Here is a 20,372-nt window from a genome sequence, read left to right as displayed (position 1 = left end):
CTCACTTGCTCCATCTTGCACTCCCCGTCATGGTAGATGTAGCCGGCTCTCGCACCTGATCGGATGTGTAGGGCTCTGGCTCTGTGGCGATCTTTAGCTCTGTCGCTCGTGGCTCTGGCTCGTCATCCGCGGTGGGCTCGGGCTCAAACTCCGCGTGTCGGGGTGCTGGTTGGCTGGGCTCTGGGTCTTGAGTGGGGCTGGTGTCATCCTCCGCGGTCAACGAAGATCTACAGGACACCAGCACCCACTCCATGTAGTCGGCGAAGCTCTCTCGTGGACCCTCCCGGACAGCTGCGCTTTCGTGGCGATGTTCAGTCCTGCACGGTAAAATGTGCAAAGGCTGCTGTCCGGGAAGTGTGTGAGTGGTACGAGGTGGACAAAGTCTCTAGTGTGGTCCACGAGAGAGCGATTCCCCTGCTCCAGGAGAAGGAGGAGGACAGCAGGGTTATCCATAACGAAAAACAAAAAAACAAACACTGAGAGAAAAAAAAAAAAACGGAAAAAATAAAGCAGGGAAACGCCGGGGATAAACTGTAGGGTCGGTCCTTCTGTCACGGTACGTGCTGGATAGATGAGTCGAGAGACGAGATACGATACAAATAACAATTTAATATAACTCTTAGTAGGGACAGGCAGGAACAGAACGATAATCCACACACATCCAAATAACGTCAAGGACCGACCGCAACTCAAATCACAAGCAGACTTATAAAGGGTGGTGATTAAGACACAGACAGGTGTAGTAAATAAACTAATCAGGACAAAATGAGGACAGGAAGAACCAAATATGGGCACAATGGGAAAAACAAACATAAACAGTCCAAATGGCACACAGAACTCTGACATCATGTCTTTCTTTCTTCAGTCGTAAAGAAATTATGTTTTTTGAGGAAAACATTTTTGCATTTTTCTCCATATAGTGGACTGATATGGTGCCCCGATTTTGAACTTCCAAACTGCAGTTTAAATGCGGCTTCAAATGATCCCAAAAGCAGTTGCTCGTCTTGCTTTGTTCTCCCTGAACTCTGTGTATGCTGGCTCAAGACAGTTAGGGTATGTCAAAAAACTCCAATCGTATTTTCTCCCTCAACTTCAAAAATCATTTCAAAATCATCCTACATCAATGCAGAAGTACCGACACAGTCTTTGCAAAGTGAACATGCAAAGAAGATCAAACACCCTTAACAAAAAGGTAATACAGCGATATAGGACGATTTTGAAGTTGAGGGAGAACATGGGATGGGAGTTTTTCGACATACCCTAACTGTCATGAACTGGAAAAAAACAAGACGAGCGTTTGACATTGAAAAGTATATAAATTGTATTATTTTTATTAGAATAACTGATCGTTACGCTAGATAAGACCCTTCTTCCTCGGCTGGGATCGTTTACAACCACATTTGGGATCGTTTGAAGCCGCATTTAAACTGCATTTTGGAAGTTCAAAATCGAGGCACCATAGCAGTCCAGTATATAGAGAAAAATGCTGAAATGTTTTCCTCAAAAAACATAATTTCTTTACGACTGAATAAAGAAAAACATGAACATCTTGGATGACAAGTGGGTGAGTACATTATATGCAAATCTTTGTTTTGGAAGTGGACTTCTCTTTAAATGTTAAATTAATTCAATTTACACTAGATCAAATAGATTAATATTCTAAAACATTGTACAGTAATCTACAATATATTAATGTTGCTGTGGGACAATGTGAGAGACACCTATCAAATTCAATAAATTATTGTAAATATTATCAACCCTCAGCAGCCTTGGCAACAGAATCGTCATTGGCTAGTAAAGTTTTTTTTTTTTTTTTTTTTAGTTTACTCATCAGACTATTATTAAATATCTGATATATGTATGTTTATATATATATACATACATACATATATATATATATATATATATATATATATATATATATATATATATATATATATAGCTTAATTGACCAGTTTTTTAATATCTGAAAGTACACTCTTAGCTTCAATCAGTCAAGAATTATAATATGTGACCCTGGACCACAAACCCAGTCTTCAGTCGCTGGGGTATATTTGTAGCAATAGCCAAAAATACATTGTATGGGTCAAAATTACTGATTTTTTTTTATGCCAAAAATCATTAGTATATTAAGTAAAGATCATGTTCCATGTAGATATTTTGTAAAATTTTCACGTAAATATATCAAAAATTAATATTTGTTTAATAATATGCATTGGTAAGAACTTTATTAGGACAACTTTAAAGGTGATTTTCTCAATATTTTGATTTTTTTGCACCCTCAGATTCCAGATTTTCAAATAGTTGTATCTCGGCCAAATATTGTCCTATCCTAACAAACCATACATCAGTGGAAAGCTGATTTATTCCGATTTAAGATGATCTATAAATCTTAATTTCGAAAAATTGACCCTTATGACTGGTTTTGTGGTCCAGGATCAAATATAATATAGCTGCTGGGTTCATGAATAATAATTGTGTTCGCTCAAACTGATTTGCTGAAATCAAAACAGGGACGATAATAGGTGAACGGCAGCCAATGAGATTGCCGTTTGCGCATTAGTCCCGCCCACTACCGAGTATGTGAAACAAAGTGACAGTGAGTCGTGTGCCTTCATATAGAGTTTACAGTTCATTAAATACATGTAGGCTGCGCATCCATTAAAATGAACTGAAAAATAAAATTATAATAGTATCATAATAAATCATAGTAATGCCACATTTTATTGTCAGTAACGTTAACGGCGTTGTAACGGGGAAACAGTAGTTTGTTTGATTACTCATTACTGAAAAAAACAACGCCGTTTATATATAATGCCGTTATTCCCATCGCTGGTAATTAATGACAGAATTTTAATTTTTGCCTGAACTATCGTTTGAACATTTGTTTGAACTTTTCAACAATTAAAATTAGGCGTATATATTTGTAAACTAAAATGAATAAACAGGGAATGAATTTTTCACTAAAAATAACAGCAAAAACATAAAAAACACTCAAATTTCCACCTGAACAAAAACAAATCAAGCACGGTAGTACATCTAAAAGGGGATTTCATACCTTTGAAATGAAAAGATTTCCTAAAGGTGTTACTTGGTCTTATTAATTTGTGTGGAAATACATTCTGTGGAAGGGACATTTGTAAACAGCCTGGAGATATCATTAGAAGCCCAACAGAATGAGCATTGGTCTGCGCTGTAATTGAAAGATAGTGGCCGCAGCTGCAGTACAGCAATCTCCGTTCAGCACACAATGATACCGATTCGAATAAAGGGTGGAGATTATTCTAGGTAGACCGAAATGTAATGATTAATTTCCTCTTTGGGTTCCTCGCGATCATAATAACGGGTAAGAAAATGTGGCATTGTTGTGCACAAAGCAATAGTGCTCCTGGTGGTACCCACAGTGTGAACTTTGAAATGATGTGTTCCTGTACCTCAGTTAGCTGCCAGGATACAAATGAGTCACCCAGCATCCCACGCCTGCATGCACATCCACCGTATAATAAAGCCATTTCACCCAGCATGAAATAAAAGACCATTTTCAAGTTCAGTGATTGGGTTCATAAACTCTCTCACTGCCTAAAACACACACACATTTGCGAATGCGCGCAACAGTTCGCGTATACAAGAGAGCACGGATGCAAACTTACAAAGTGTGACACCAAGGAATGTCGATTTCCGACATAGCAAGTAGCGCAAATCATCAGGCATGCAAAATAAACAAGACTTACTACATAAGCAAACAAAACAGATATAATTGCACATTTTGCTATAACAAGTGGTTTACTTAAAGGGACAGTTCACCGAAAACGAAAATTACCCCATGATTTACACACCCTCAAGCCATCCTGGTTAAATTAGATGAATACAATTTGAGTTATTAAAAATGTTCTGGTGCTTCCAAGCTTTATAATGGCAGTGAATGGCTGTTGAGATTTTTAAGTCCAAAAAAAATGCATCCATCCATCATAAGAATTACTCCACACGACTCGCAGGCCGATGCGTTTGTGTAAGAAAAATATATTTAAACCTTTATAAACTGTAATCTCTAGCTTCTGCTAACTGTCCTACACACGTTCACAAGAGAGTGACATTCCAGCGGATGATGTACAGGACGTCATGTAAGCTCTGGTTAGATGTAACAAATGCAGAAATGCAGTGGAGAGAGCAAAACAAAACACCATTCATTAAAAGTACAAAACGAGGATTTGTAATGAAAAATGTTGGAGGATTTCAATATAAGCCAAGAGGAGACTGGTTTTCCTTTGCTGTAAACTAAAATTGGTTCTTCGGAGACTAGCATATTCTCACCATACTTCACGGCACTTTCTCGTAAAAAATGCGTGTTGGGTCATTTTATTGGGTTATTTTTAATATTTTTACCCAGGTGCTGGGTTATTTTTTAACCCAAATGCTGGGTTCAACTTGTTGGGTCATTTTATTGGGTTATTTTTTAATATTTTTACGCAGGTGCTGGGTCATTTTTTTTTTTTTTAAATCCAAATGATGGGTTCAACTTGTTGGGTCATTTTAATGAGTTATTTTAAATGTTTTTACCCAGGTGCTGGGTTATTTTTTATTTTTTTTTTAACCCAAATGCTGGGTTCAACTTGTTCGGTCATTGGATTGGGTTATTTTTAATGTTTTTACCCAGGTGTTGGGTTATTATTATTATTTTTTTTTAACCCAAATGCTGGGTTCAACTTGTCTGGTCATTTTATTGGGTTATTTTTAACATTTTTACCCAGGTGCTGGGTAGTTTTTCTGTAACTAAGTTGCTGGATCATTTTTAACGCTGGGTTATTATTTTCTACCCAACTGCTGGGTTAAGCCTGTCTCTGACGAAACAACCCAGCTGTTACAGTCAGAGCATGGGTCTTTTGAGTCCTCCACAGGAGAGATTGGTTTTCGGCACTGCCAATTTGGGCCCTTCTTCAGTGAAATAAAGGTTTGTATACACTTTATTTCATTTGTAAAGTCTTTAATGTGCTATAAATTGTATTATTTTACGCAACGCAACATTAGGACAAGATATTAGTCAGCTGCGTTGTTTCGCAGGATGGAAATGCCTTTTGCCTTGCATAAAATAAATGGATTTTATTTGTTATAGTACTGAGTATAATTGAATTAGATAAAATAAATGGATTTTATTTGTTATAGTACTGAGTATAATTGAATTAGATAATAAAATAATGTCAGTACAATGTTTATAGGCAGGTTTTGGAGTCAGTCTCGGAATCTTTTAGCTATGAGTGAAATGCGAGGCTGCGGTCTGAAGTTCGCAGTTACCTGGGCGAACAGCAGCCCTTCACTGGCTCAGATTTCTGCGACACCGGCACGAGAATTAGCGCTATTTCGGTAAAAAGCGATAACATAGAACGGTTGAATGCTTTAAAATTAAAATGCTACTTTTAAATGTTGCTTTTTTATGACTAAAATGCTTGCGAGTTTAAATGTATGTAATATTGTAAACTATACTGTATTCACACAAATAAATTTGTCTTGTATGTACGTCCATGTGTTCTTGCTTAATAATAAATGTTCATCTTTTGAATATTACAGTTACCTCTAGTAATTCTGTGTGTTTTTTTATAAGTTCCACTCCATTTCAAGCCAGCAATATAATAAATTTAAAACAATAGTTGACTTAAATAAAATAACCCAGAATGTGTTCTGTTCAATATTTACCCAGAAATATCCCAAGTTGGGTTGTTTTTAACCCAGCATTTTTTAGAGTGTTTATAAATCTCTATATATCTAAGGTTTTAAATATAGATATTTTTCTTCACACAAACACATTGATTTGCTTCTGAAGGCCTTTATTAACACCCCGGAGCTGTGTGGAGTACTTTTTATGATGGATGTATACACTTTATTGGACTTCAAAATCTCAACAGCCATTCATTGCTCTTATAAAGCTCGGAAGAGCCAGAACATTTTTTTAATATAACTCTGATTGTATTTGTCCGAAAGAATAAAGTCATGTGCACATAGGATGGCTTGAGGATGAGTAAATCATGAGGTAATGTTCCTTTTTGGGTGAACTATCCCTTTAATATTAAAGCAGAATTTACCCAAAAATGAAAATTTGCTAAATATGTACTCATCTTCAGGCCATTCAAGATGTAGACAAGTTTCTTTCTTTATCGGAGCAGATTTGGATAAATTTAGCATTACAGTGCAGTGAATAAGTGCTGTCAGAATGAAAGTTCAAACAGCTGATAAAAACAACACAGAAATCCACAAGTAATCAACACGACTCCAATCCATCAGTTAATGTCTTGTGAAGCTGTTTACAATAAACAAATCCATCATTAACATGATTTTAACTTCAAACCACTGCTTTCAGCTTAAATACAAGTCATCTATCCATAATATTCTTTTATCCAGTGAAAAAGTAATCTTGTGTGAATCAGGATTGAAATATGCACAGATCAAGCCCTGATTACAAGTCAAAACAGTCTAAAACTATTCTAAACAAATTTGTCTGTGAATTTTGATGTGGGAAGACAAAAGTTTTTGGTCTTTTTAACTGAAGGAAGCGTTATTATGGATTATGTATTTTGATAGAAGTGACAGTTTAAAGTTTAAATGCCTTGATGGACACACAGCTTCTTGGATCATGGTGTTAATTGATTATAATGTTTTTACCAGCTGTTTGGACTCTCATTCTGACGGCACCCATTCACTGCAGAGGATCTATTGGTGAGTGAGTGATGCAATGCTAAATTTCTCCAAATCTGGTCTGATAAAGAAACAAACTCATCTACATCCTTGATGTTCTGAGGGTGAATAAAAAAAAATAAAAACATTCATTTTTAGGCGAACTACTGCTTTAAAAGAATAAGAAGAAAAAACATAATGCCATCTGATTTTTGCAGCATTTAGCCTGAAGGAACTGCACCTGCCCACCCAATACACAATAAAGCTGCCAACTTCAACTGTTACCCTGATTATAAGCTTATTTTTCTTTTATAAAGCATGACCGCAATGCCGCGTGCATCGAACGATTTACCCGAATGATCCGAGCTGTGGTTTAACACAGCACAGGTAACTGCTCTCCCTCCAACACACGTCTTAATCAAAGTTTGCGAGCATGATTCAATGGCTGTTACATCTTAGTTCGAATGTTAATCCCTTGTCATAACCTTTGTGGCAATGCATTAGTCATAAAAATCATAAACTGTTGCCATAGACACTAATTAGCTTGCCAGGATGTTTTTAACAGGAGCCTGAATTAAATTTGCCTAACAATGCATTTGCCTAGAGGTTTCTCTGCTCATTTAAATAATGAAGAACAAATATGGTTAATTTGAGTTTGTTTTGTTTTACTGTAATAAAGTTGCATGATTATTCCATCCAACACTTTAACAAAAAAATAAATAAAATCTGTTTTTTTTGTGATGTAAATGTGATGCAAACACAAATTCTGGCAAAGCTGTCCTTTTCACTGTGTTGCTTTGTCAATAAAACAAACTAGAATCTACTGCACCTTTCTTTACTTTAAATCACAAATACCTAAATAATGTGTGATTCAACAGCACCCTCTAGTGTCTAATGATGGTTGCAAAACTGTTGCTATGCTAACAAAGGACAATAAAATGTCCTGTTTTCAAAGCTACAAAGTCTGGCTTTCGTCTCCACCATTGAGGTGTCCGTCAAGCTGAAGAATAAGTGTGCTGAATTACATAACCTGAGTTGACCTCAGATTTCCATGCACAATATTACAACCCCCAATGAAGTATACAGCTATTTTTTTTTTATTTATTTGGAAAGAATGTGCATTTCATATCAAAGGCAAACCACAGAATCTCTTTTAAAACAAGACGACTGCAGATCAACAGAAACCTTCACCTGGTCGCTGAACCATTTATCAGTTCATAGATAAACAGAGCTATGGAGAAATCAGAGTCTTGTGTACTTAAATGGAAAGGTGAACTGAGGTGAAGTAAAGGGATAGTCCTGTCAATCTTCATACATTCTTTGAATGTTTGTGACAACAAAATTATAGACGCTTACTTGATAGAAGCCTGTTAATTTAAGTTATTCATATTAAGTTACACAAAAGCAATAACCCCAACAGGGAAGCCATAGCGAATGTTTCTATTTGGCAAAAATATACGCATTTTGTTCTAGCTTCCTTTTGGCGATTTTATGCATAACTGATTATTTATGTAGAGTCTCTTGTGACTTATTTTAGGAGCAGAAATCTTACCTCATTCATGATGCTTAACCTGCCTACCTACTCTTTCTTGACACGAACATTATTTTTGTTATTATCTGTATGGCCGTTTAGCTTCCCTTCTGCCATTAGTTTCTTAATTTGGTCGTGCGGACCCTTGCCCATCAATGGCGAAGGGTAGCGGTAGGAGCCTCCGATGCGGTCCCACAGGGTGAAGTACTGCCCGTAGTTGTAGTCGAAGAAAAGGTGGTGGTCTGTGTGGTGAGCTGAACCGTTGATGACGTCTTCCATCAGGCTGGGCACGCGGTAGTCCCCGTCGTGGATGGAGATGGTCCAGATGTTGACGAACACGTACAGGACTAAGTACAGAATCTTGTGTAGGGGGAAGAGGAAGGGGTAGATGTGGTATGGCAGGCCCTGGAGAAATCCATCCACGGGGTGGAAAGCGTGGCTGGCGAACGGACTCGGGATCTTCCAAATGTGATGTGGTTTGTGAAAATACTGTATATGAGGGAAAAGGTTTAAAAGTTAAATGGAGTTGAGAGTATTACACTTTTATTAGCTGAAAGCATAATGAACATTAGATAAAATATGATGGATTCTGATCCATGGAGGTGTCATTCTTACTATGTACCCATCATACTGAGGATAAAATATTAGATAGACTTTTTTTTAAAAAGATCAAAAGATATTAGGTAATTTTATACTTTTTATTCAATATCACAAAGTGGTGAATAGCAGTAAATTCACTACTTTGAAAATCATTTCACTACTTGACATTGAGTTTATAGTAATTTGTGCATCAGATACTGAGCAACTTTTAAAACAGTGAAATAATACTAAAAATAATAATAATAAAAAAATTATATATATATAACATGAACAAATGTTACTACTGTTTATGTGACAAATGTTTAACTTAAAACAACAAATTAAACCAGAAATAAAAGACAGTGTTAAAAAAGCACATAAAATCAACAAAACAAACTAAGATGAAAATTAAAACTGAAAATATAAATATAAAAGCTGATTCAAATGTTGATAACATCATAGTACACTACCAGTCAAAAGTTTTTGAACAGTAAGATTTTTTTAATGTTTTTTAAATTCTCTTCTGCTCACCATGCGTGCATTTATTTGATTAGCAGTACAGCAAAAACATTTGAATGTGTTTTAAAATGTAATTTATTCCTGTGATTTCAAAGCTGAATTTTTAGCATCATTACTCCAGTCACATAATCCTCCAGAAATCATTCTAATATTCTGATTTGCTGCTTAAAAACATTTATTATTATTATTATTATGTTGAAAACAGCTGAGTAGATTTTTTTCAAGTTTCTCTGGTGAATAGAAAGTTCAAAGGAACAGCATTTATCTGAAATAGAAATCTTGTTACATAAATGTCTTTATCATCACTTTTGATCAATTTAAAGCATCCTTGCTAAATAAAAAGTATTAAATTCTATAATTTCTTTCCAAATAAATACAGAAATCTGACTCCAGGCTTTCAAATGGTATAGTGTATAATGTTACAAAAGCTTTTCATTTCATTAAAAAATCCTGTAAAAAGCTGTTTTAAATATTGATAGTAATAATAATAATAATAAAATGTTTCTTAAACAGCAAATCAGCATATTACAATGATTTCTGAAGGATCATGACACTGAAGCATGGAGTAATGATGCTGAAAATTTAGCTTTGATCACAGTTATAAATTACATTTTAAAATATATTCAAATAGAAAACTGTTATTTTAAATAGTAAACATATTTAAAAATGTTACAGATTTTGCTGTAGAAGACTTTTGCAGAAAAGACTTTAAAAAACATTATAAATCTTACTGTTCAAAAACTTTTGACTGGTAGTGCATATAAATAATATAAATTATACTAAAATAACACTGTTCATCATTTTCAAAGCAAGTTTTCTTGGTAATATTGTTTTAATTTTTTTTTCCTGTGTCCTCAATATCACCCTATTAATCTTCTGTAATATTACTATTTATTCCCATCCTATTTCCTTTTTTACCCAAACAGTTAAGTTTAATTAATAAACTATAAGTGCATGAGCTTGACCAGGACATATTTACTAAATGTACATGCTTTAATAGAAAAATGACTTTAAATTTCTACTATTTTGTTTAAAAAACACTACATAACAGGAATTACTCCTGTCTTTACTCCTGTGTCAATGCAAGGCAGATCATATATATTGTAAATACCTTATATATCAACTTGTGGTGAAGAAATCTGTGAATCCAGTAAATGCACATGTCAGTGAAAAACAGGAAAGAGACCATGCTGAAAATCAGCCCTGACCATCCTGAAAAACAAGCAGAAATAGTAAAAGATGGTTATGCCCATAGCAACGCGATTATCTAAAGCACATCTGACAGGCTGCATCACTGCCGCTTTCTAAAATTAGTGCTGTCAGTTTGTTGCATTGAGATTCAATCATTTTTAATGTTTCTGGTCCAGTTGTTTCCACATATCCAGCACTTTATATATGAATAACTACAACCCATATCATAAAGCAAAGGATCTCACCGAGGGGCGAATCATTGACGCTGTTGTACAGTTTGCTGTATCCTCTGACCTCGGCGAAAAACAATGCTACCGTCGGTATGCTGATCCAGGGCAAAGACCACAATGCATACTTTATCTCACGCTGCACCTGGTTCTGTGGACAAAAAATATTAAAAAATACACATTATATACATATATAAATATATTCCTTTTAAAGACTCTAAGTTACTAGATGGATAAACAAACCTCCAAAAATTGAGGGTGTTGCTTTAATTTGTGGTCAAAAATGAAGAAGTAGCTCAAAGCACCAAGGCCTAGATATAAGATCGCAGCACCCAGGTTGGTGACCACCATCAAGCCGATGATCTGCCGCAGAGGCTCATCTTCAGGCCATGATGAGGGATACACATACGGAGTGAAGAAGTAATAATCTGCAACGTTGAGCACAAGGTCCATCTTTGACCCTAAGAGTTGGACAGAAGTGTAAATGAAATAGAAGGCCTTTAAACAAACAATAAATACACAAGAAACACCTCAGTACACTTTGCCCAATATTGTAAATGATAACTTAACACTTTTCAAAAACAAAATGAAACCAGAAAAAGTATTACTGTTGATAACAAATGTTAATATTTGATATCAAATGCTGTATTTACAAGAAACAATCAACTCACCTGTAAAGGTGCTTTTGAGAACACACCAGAGAAGAAAATACGTGAGGTTAAAAGCCTCATAGAGGCCGTCCTTCTGCTCTCACTGTAGAGACACAAACGGACGCAGCCAATAGCGGCTCACTTCCTGACAGCGCGAGCCGGTTTCTTGACATCTCATTGGGCAGATGCGAGATCTGCTCATGGCGTTAGTGATAGGAAGTCCAACTTCTCTCTGCGACTCGGTTCTTTTGAACAGTTCGTCTAGAAGAACCGGTTCAATGATTCCTTGACGTCGTTACGTAATTGCATTATCACGAAGCACACATCTTGCTCTTTGTGACTTTCTTTATTGGCTTTTATTATTAAGAGTGCGTATAGTTGTTTAATTTGTACCAGTTCAGTCTGTTATAGCCGTGATTTAGCCGATAAAAACATGAAGTAAAATTATTATTATTTTTTTTTTTAATTTTTTCAATTAACAATGTATCTATAATTTGCTGAAATGTTTGTATAGAACCTTGTTTTTCTTTTTTTTTTTTTTTTTTGAGGTTAATAGAAATAACAACAGCTTTATGGTCACTGAGAGGTGAAGGAATCACATTAACAGAAATATAGAAATATAGAAAATAGATTCGTAGATAGTAACCAGTAATCTATACGAGATTGTCTGCTGCCAGATCTATTGCTCCAAGTGTACAGTGATAAATTAGTACACTTCAAACTCCATATGGTAATACAGTCGAAATGTTCGTAACAATTCGTAAACGATTCAGTTATCCTTCGTTTGTGAACCGGTTCAACAGATTCAGTGAAAAGATTCGTTCACAAACCATATATCGCTATATGGCGTTACAGATGAATCATAGTCTATTAAAGAAACAATGGGATTACTCAGTGTCATTAATCCAAACACATCGGGTCAACTGTTGTATTCAGAAAAATTGCTGACACGGTATGCAGGCGTTTTATTGCAGAAAAGGTCCTATAAGTGGGAGATGTCGTCATCAGAGAGCGACATAACAACAAACGGCAGCGTTGGGCAGAAGACTGCACGGGTTTGTATTATTACTTTTACTAAGATCATTTAGGAGCTTAGCTTTCATAATGTGGGTACTTTTATGAAATCCATGCACCGCGTGATTTACAGTGTTTCAACGTATTTTGATCTTTTGATTGTGTACCGAAGTCTGATCATGGACAGTGAAGTGCAGAGAGATGGAAGAGTTCTCGATCTCACAGATGATGCCTGGAGAGAAGACAGACTGCCGTATGAGGATGTCACAATCCCACTGGTAAAACCTAACATCTACAGCTTTTATGTGCATTTCGAATTACGTACGTGCGTCATTATCTTAAGCAACCTTAGCAATGATGGCGAGTGTGCACATCACATATGTGACCCTGGACCACAAAACCAGTCATAAGGGTCCATTCGAAGCTTTATACATCATCTGAAAGCTGAATGAATAAGCTTTCCATTGATGTATGGTTTTATTGGGGTAGGACAATATTTGGCCGAGATGCAACTATTTGAAAATCTGAAATCTGAGGGTGCAAAAAAATCAAAATATTGAGAAAATCACCTTTAAAGTTGTCCAAGTGAAGCTTTTACTAATGCATATTACTAATCAAAAATTAAGTTTTCATATATTTACAGTAGGAATTTTACAAAATATCTTAATGAAACATGATTTTTGGCATAAAACAAAAATCAATCATTTTGACCCATACAATGTATTTTTGGCTATTGCTACAAACATACCCCAGCGACTTAAGACTGGTTTTGTGGTCCACGGTCACATATTTTTTTACTTAAATTTTTCATGTTCATGAGGGTATAGTGAGATCAGCCACATATTTTACACGTGGAACACACACTGTATGAATTAACTGTATTTCATACCGTTTTCTGACAGAGTGAACTTCCAGAAGCAGAACAAGACAATGGCGGATCGACAGAGTCAGTCAAAGAGCAAGAGATGAAGTGGTCAGATCTCGCCCTGCAGAGTTTGCATGAAAACACCCCAAACATTGGCACTTAGATGGGACGATGCTCTGTCCTCTCCAGCCGGGTATCTGTCCGCTATGTGGGTCACTAATACAAGATTTATGATGGAAAAGACTCATTTCTGAACGTACAATGTCAAATAAGTATGTGCCACTGTGATTTGCAGTTAAATGTGTTAGTGTTTTGATATTTAAAAAATAATAATAATAAAATGTGTAAAATTTGAAGTGGAGTATTCATTCAAGTAGTTATTTGTTTAAATTCTTGTAGGCACAGTTAGCTTTCTTACAATTCACAGAATGTTCAAGATTTTAAACTGGTTACAATTAAGGTCAGAGGTTTACATGCACCTTGCAGAATCTGCAAAAAAGTTAATTATTTTACCAACATAAGAGAGTTCATACAAAATGCATGCTATTTTTTTTATTTAGTACTTACCTGAATAAGGTATTTCACATAAAAGATGTTTACATATAGTCCACAAGTGAAAATAGTTAATTTAAAAAAAGACACCTTTCAAAAGTTTACATACACTTGATTGTTAATAAAGTGTTGTTACCTGAATGAACCACAGCTGTTTTTTTTTGTTTAGTGATAGGTGTTTGTCCATTCTTTGGCTTTTCAGCATTTTTGTGTATTTGAACCCTTTCCAACAATGACTGTGTGATTTCAAGATCCATATTTTCACACTGAGGACAAATGAAGGACTCGAATACAACTATTACAGAAGGTTCAAACACTCATTGATGCTTCAAAATGAATTTAAAGATCAGGGTAAATTGAACATATTTTGTCTTCTGTAGCTTCTAAACGGCAGTACTAAATGAAAAAGATATGTTTAACCAAAATAAGAAAAATCGACACATCTTCATTCTGTTCAAAAGTTTACACCCCTGACACTTAATGCATCGTTTTTCCTTATGAAGCATCAGTGAGTGTTTGAACCTTCTGTAATAGTTGCATATGAGTCCCTCAGTTGTCCTCAGTGTAAAAAGTTGGATCTCAAAAACATAGTCATTGTTGGAAAATACACAAAAATGCTGAAAAACCAAAGAATTTGTGGAACCTGAAGGATTTTTCTGAAGAACAGCAGGCAGTTTAACTGTTCAGGACAAACAAGGGACTCATGAACAACTATCACTAAAAAGAACACAGTATTAAGAATCAAGTGTATGTAAACTTTTGAACAGGGTCATTTTTGTAAATTCAACAATTGTTTTCTCTTGTGGACTAAATGTAAACATCTTTTATGTGAAACATCTTATTCAGGCGAGTACTAAATAAATATAACATGCATTTTGGTGTGATCCCCCTTATTTTGGTAAATAATTTACATTTTGCAGATTATGCAAGGTGTATGTAAACTTTTGACCTCAACCTTATCTAAAATGCGCAGTACTTTTTGTATAGATCATACCTATTTTTTTTTTTTTTAAAGAAATTAATACTTTTATTCAGAAAAGATAGATTCATTCGGTCAAAAGTGACAGTAAAGACATTCTGTTACATAAGATTTATATTCTAAATAAATTATGGTCTTTGAACTTTCTCTTCATCAAAGAATCCTGAAAAAAAATGTTTCATGGGGTCCACAAAAATTAATTACCATTTTTAATAGTTTTTAACTGTGATGCATGTTTCTTGAGCCCCAAATCATCATATTATAACATTTTTGGAAGGATCATATGACACTAAAGACTGTAGAATAATGGCTGCTGAATGTTCAGCTTTGACATGAATAAATTACATTTTAGAATATTTTAAAATAGAAAAAGGCAGTTATTCAAAATTGTATGAAATAAATGCAACCGTAGTGAACTAAGAATGAGACAGTTGAAAAGTATTGTACATTAGATGAACCCTCTGTCATTATAGTTTGTGATATTTCAGTTGTACTATGCTAAAATGAAATGAATTAGTTACTATAAATACAACAAAGCAATGTAAAAATAGCTAATTGAATTAAATGCACCAAGAGTAAAGAATGGAATCAGTGAATCATTCCTTCTTTCAGGCTAAGCTGAATTTTATTTGGGTTCAAAGATGACACTGAGATGCTCCATTTGTTATCACAAATATATCTGAAACATGGCTAACTGTGAGCATATTATGTTTTAGTCATAGCCAACATGTATGATAATACTTTCTTGGTATTACAGAAAGATGTTCAGCTAGGTGGCTCCTCAGGCAGATGTGTAGAGGTTTGGGGGAATGTGACCAAATAGCTATGAATTTATAGTATAATTGCTTGAGATTAACATATCAAATGCTATCTTATTAGAGGTCTTTATAACAATCCAGCCAAATTCATTCAAACAGCAGCTGTATTATATTACAGATTTAAGCTGAATAAGTATTTGTTTTAAAGATGTTTAGCCTACTCACTTATTTGCTACACTAAAAAATCCTCCCCAAAAATGTGCATTAAATCAGTAAATGTCATTTTAAAAATCAGACTGCAGGTTTATACAAACTTGATTAAATTAGGCTCTGAGGCTTTAATGCTAAACTTCTGTGTCAAATCCTCATGAGGAGAGTGCAAGTATGGAGATGCTGCATTGGTCCCATAAAATAGAGGTTACATATGAGTGCCTTTATTTTTTTTCCCCACATTAGCCACCCAACCATTTTTTTTCACAGTCTAAAACGAACAAAAACAAGAAAACAGCATATTAAATGTCAATTATAAAAATGCTGGCAAACTGAACTTCATAAGACTTGGCAAAACACAAAAACAGATGTTATTAGGGACTCAACCACAAACATACAACTTATGCCATTGTGAGCTTAGGCTCATTTGAATACTCAAACAAATTTTAAAGGCATCGTAATGCAATAATTACTGTCTGACAGAACGGTAACATGCAATGACTTCGCAAAACAACAAAAACGGGTCCCCTAATCATAAACTGTCCTAAAATGTTGGTTTATCTTCATCTGACAGATTAATTCTGAGCGCAATGTACTCATTGCAAAAGCACAAATTGCTCAGCATTATGAGATGAAAGGACCTTTCAGGTAAGTGGTTCCCTTTACATAAAGTTTATGGATCTATGTGAAATTTAGTAATGCAGCTACAAAAATGTAAGTAAGGTGCTGGTCTAAAATCAGTCGGTAACAATCACTAAATTTATCAAAAACTCCCTGTCAATGACATTTCTCTGAAAGTCACTTACTTCACACTGGCACTCTCACCTTCAGTCAACCGCATTCACCGTTTGGTCCCTCCAAAAACAAAGAGCAACCTATCCAAGCAGAGTTCAGTCAAATCTTGTCAAGTTTTCGAATGAAGAAAGAAATCCAGTTGCTTGTGATTAAACCCTATCATACATAATGGCACAGTTTAGACAAAATTAAAAAAAAAAAAAAATACACATTTTGGGCCCCCAACCTGAAGGCAGAATATTAAGAATTTCATGTACCACCTAGTTGTGTAAAATGAAGGTAGGATGACTTAAACAGGGCTTCCCTTCCACTGTTACTGTAACATCCAGAAAGTACACAATACATATATATATATATATCTCAAGGTACACAGAACTGTTCTGTAAAATGTAGATTACATGCATTTCTAAAATGCAAACCTTTACACTTCATTTATACCCAGTCCCAGACCTTTTAAAACAGAACAAAAAGAATCCCTTATATCCAGTAGTAATTCTCAGATACACATAACTCATCTGGTTATGATTCATGTACCATTTGTCAATATCACAGAATATCTACAGTATATAACAAGTTATATATCCATGTCACAATGTTTAAACAACTGATGAAATTATGGTACATTCAGTTCAGTAAAAAGTCTTTTACATTTCTTTGTACATTTAAAAAAAGCAAACTGAATGTAAACAGTCAGAAGGCAGTCCACTGTCCCGCAGAGGCTGCTAAATTTCAATTAAACTTGAATTATTATTGACACCTACAGTACAATAATGTTCTTATTTGTCATTAAATCTTGTTTACTCAGCATTAATCTCAGTCTCTGGCCTCTGCATTGAAAGCTCCGCTTGTATGAAGGCGCCTTGTCCCAAGGCAGTGGAGTATGCGCGATTATTATGTGGAGTTGAGAAACCAGGGCTGTGATAGGAGCTGGAACCACCCCGATTTGATAGTGAGGTTTGGGACTGAGGTACCGGATGGTAGTCATCCAGGTTGTCATAGTGTGACTGTAAAGTAATGGCACTTTGTCTTTGTCCTTGTGACTGATGAGAGTAGGATCCACTATGGTCAGAACTGTCCGGTAAATGTGCGGGAAGACTGGATTGGTTGTAATGCTGGCGTTCTCGAATGCTATGGGATCTCTCCGGCTTGGGTGGGGGAGCTGGCTTCACCGAAACCGCTTGTTCATCTTCACTGGCACTGCTTGTGGCTTTAACCCTGCATATGTGGCGATCCAAATCGGACCTTTCGTAACGAGGTTGGGCGCTCCTGCTCTCCGAGTGTTCCTGCCAATGTTTACCACTCAGTTGCTTTTCCCCTGGTTCAAACTTTGGGTCAAGATGGCCACCCTCTGGTAAGTGCTGCAGGCTTCGTGGTGGAAGTTGCGACTGATGTGAATGGATGGACGAGTACGTCCTGGAGTTGGCACTTTGTTTGGTGGTCTTATCCCCCATCCCATTTCCTTGGCAGTGCTTCTCGGTTTCCATATACATCAGGACATCTGGATCGGAGATCAAGTGCCTGGGAACATGTTGAGATCCAGGAACGATATTATATCTGGCGTCCTTGCTCTCGGCAGCCATCAATACAGCTTTCCCAGGATCTGATTTGCTGCGCAAGTGTAACATGTCTATATCCACTGGCATGTAGGGTCCTATGTTGTCATACTGAGACATAACAGAACCCTTCACCTTTTGCCTCGCTCGACTTTCCCTGCGGATGGAGTGTATGCGAAGCCTCTCCGCTTCCTCCGGATCCCATGCAAAGTAAACACCCCCTTTTGAACCCCCGTAAGGTGGCATGTCTCTGCTTACGAAGCTGTGCTCCTTTACAGGAATGATATGCCGCGAAAGGTAGTGGTAGCCTCCTGATTTGGCTCCAGTCCGAAGAAGAGGGGCACTGTCCCGACCGCTGAAAGAATGAACATGCCGCAAGCGGATTGTACCGTAATGGTCCACATCGTAGAAAGGGGCATCCAGAACGTGAGAGCCAGAGTAGGGGCTGTAGCGGTACTGAACTCTTCCGTTCTCAAAATAAGGCTGGAGTTGTGTGACGTGGTAGTCGGCTTGAGAAGGTGCTTGGTGAGACTTGCAGTGGTAGATTGGGCGCTGGTAGTAAAACAACTCATCATCAGGTGGAACCTCGGTTCTGGTGACCGGCATTGAGCGGATAGTGGTGGGGGGAACGTGTAGGGAGTGGACCCTGCGGATTGTTGGGTACATGGTGGGTCCATCTACCTGGCTGTAGGTGTGGGAGTGGTGAAGTGAGCTTGGAGAAATGAATTCGCTTCTAAGTTGGCCACGAGATTTGATGGACTGGTGGTAGGATCTTGGTCCGATTGTGTTGTATCGCCCATCACCGTGGGATCTATAGGAAATCTGCGGCTCTGATTTCGACACATAAGAAACGTGTGGTGGAACACTCTCTGGTCTGTAATGGTATGCCATCGTAGCCTGTCCTGAAGGTGTTCCCCGCTGATGGTAATATGCCTCCGCTGTTGGTTCCAGTAGGGTTGCATCACCTTTTGTGTGGTAAATATAACCTGACTGATGAGTGGAAGCCCTGCGATGAGGTTGATGAGACTGTGGTGGAGTCTCCTCCACTGAGCCTCTCATGGATGTTTCTAACATGCCATGAAAGTTGGCAGGATTTGCAGCCTCAGTGTTGCAGAGAGCGGCCATTGCTAGTTTACTTTCAATAGAACGAACTGGGGGTGCTGGTGGCGTCACTCCCTGAGCGTGGTGTTGAGGAGCAGTATCTGCTTTTGGATGGACAGGCTTTATGGCTTCCCATGGTTTTTCCACAGGCTCAAGAGGTGCTGCGGGAGTTGGTGCGACTCTAGCGTTGGGCTGAGATTTGGGCTGAAACTGTGGCTGTGCTTGTGAGTGCGAATGAGGCTGAACTTGAGGTTGAGATCGAATTGCTGCATGATGTTGAGCCTGTATTTGTGGCTGAGGCTGGAGAATTGCAACTGGTTGATCTAGCGTCTTTGTGGGTTTTGGTGGCATAACCACTTCAGTCATATGGATCTAGGGATTAAGCCCAAACAAACACTGTTAGGTTTCTTACATATTTCTCTATTTGTATTTACATGTGCTGTAATTTTAGTTCTGTCATGACAACTCTTGGACAATGGCATGGTAATAGATATGACGATGTTAAAGTACTTTTTCTTGGTGGAACTGATCAGTAGCCCCTCACTGTAGTACACAAGATCCATGGGGCAAGGTTACATCCACATCCAGGGGGTGGAGATGGGTAGGTTTAGGGATCAGAGTGTGGAGATGGGTAGGTTTAAGGATATGCAAGGTGGGAGGAGTTGGATCTGGATCCAACCTCGCCCCCTGGATCTTGTGTTCTGCAGTGAGGACCATCTCAAATAGATCTGCTATACCAGTAGTTCTCAACTCCCGTTCTCGGGGCCCACTGCTCTGCACATTTTGCAAGTTTCTGAATCTGAAAGACTCAGTTCAGTTCATGGATCTTTCTCCTAATGAGCTGATGATCTGAATCAGGTGTGTTAAATGAGGGAGATATACAAAATGTCCAGAGCAGTGAGCCTTGAGGACTGGAGTTGAAAACCACTGTGCTATGCCGCTGCTGTAGCCTATTGCTGTTGTTGTAGCTCAGGGGTGCCCAAACTTAGTCCTGGAAGGCCAGTGTCCTGCAGAGTTTAGCTCCAACCCCCATTAAACACTAATCAAACTCTTACTAGGCATACCAGAAACTTCCAGGCAGATATGTTGAGGCAAGTTAGATTTAAACTCTGCAGGACACCGGCCCTCCAGGACCGAGTTTGGGCACCCCTTTTGTAGCTTACTGCTGTTGTTGTTGCTACTGCT

At 37.2% G+C, this 20,372-nt stretch overlaps 3 protein-coding genes across 7 annotated transcripts in view; 1 reads left to right on the top strand and 2 right to left on the bottom strand.

Annotated features, from left to right (window-relative positions):
* Nucleotides 1-7,737: 7,737 nt before the first annotated feature.
* Nucleotides 7,738-11,498, bottom strand: sc5d (sterol-C5-desaturase). The gene is made up of 5 exons (XM_051093890.1): nt 11,382-11,498; nt 10,954-11,171; nt 10,729-10,861; nt 10,404-10,504; nt 7,738-8,683 (listed from the first exon to the last, which is right to left on the bottom strand). Exons 2-5 carry the CDS (start codon nt 11,161-11,163, stop codon nt 8,243-8,245), a joined length of 885 nt encoding a protein of 294 aa, XP_050949847.1. The 5' UTR covers nt 11,164-11,171; nt 11,382-11,498; the 3' UTR covers nt 7,738-8,242.
* A 730-nt stretch (nt 11,499-12,228) lies between these two features.
* On the top strand, nt 12,229-13,595 carry anapc13 (anaphase promoting complex subunit 13). The gene is made up of 3 exons (XM_051093256.1): nt 12,229-12,415; nt 12,547-12,652; nt 13,277-13,595. Exons 2-3 carry the CDS (start codon nt 12,554-12,556, stop codon nt 13,400-13,402), a joined length of 225 nt encoding a protein of 74 aa, XP_050949213.1. The 5' UTR covers nt 12,229-12,415; nt 12,547-12,553; the 3' UTR covers nt 13,403-13,595.
* A 2,345-nt stretch (nt 13,596-15,940) lies between these two features.
* Nucleotides 15,941-20,372, bottom strand: part of arhgap32b (Rho GTPase activating protein 32b) — a 122,992-nt gene continuing 118,560 nt past the window's right edge. For all 5 annotated transcript variants that reach the window (XM_051093240.1, XM_051093241.1, XM_051093242.1 and 2 more), the window contains one exon: nt 15,941-19,559. In XM_051093240.1, the coding sequence (XP_050949197.1) occupies nt 17,331-19,559 (2,229 nt within the window). In that variant the 3' untranslated portion in view covers nt 15,941-17,330. The remainder of the gene's footprint in view (nt 19,560-20,372) is intronic.

This window comes from Labeo rohita, chromosome 21 (genome assembly GCF_022985175.1).
Source record: "Labeo rohita strain BAU-BD-2019 chromosome 21, IGBB_LRoh.1.0, whole genome shotgun sequence".
Taxonomy (NCBI): Eukaryota; Metazoa; Chordata; class Actinopteri; order Cypriniformes; family Cyprinidae; genus Labeo; species Labeo rohita.
This window is presented reverse-complemented; position numbering and strand designations above follow the sequence as displayed.

Excerpts from the sequence above, each read along its gene's own strand:
- anapc13 (XM_051093256.1), top strand. The coding sequence starts at position 12,554 with ATGGACAGTGAAGTGCAGAGAGATGGAAGAGTTCTCGATCTCACAGAT. Across the intron at positions 12,653-13,276 it reads AGGATGTCACAATCCCACTG|AGTGAACTTCCAGAAGCAGA; the intron begins GTAAAACCTAAC and ends GTTTTCTGACAG.
- sc5d (XM_051093890.1), bottom strand. The coding sequence starts at position 11,163 with ATGGACCTTGTGCTCAACGTTGCAGATTATTACTTCTTCACTCCGTAT. Across the intron at positions 10,862-10,953 it reads AACACCCTCAATTTTTGGAG|AACCAGGTGCAGCGTGAGAT; the intron begins GTTTGTTTATCC and ends TTTTGTCCACAG. Across the intron at positions 8,684-10,403 it reads ACCACAAGTTGATATATAAG|TATTTTCACAAACCACATCA; the intron begins GTATTTACAATA and ends CCTCATATACAG.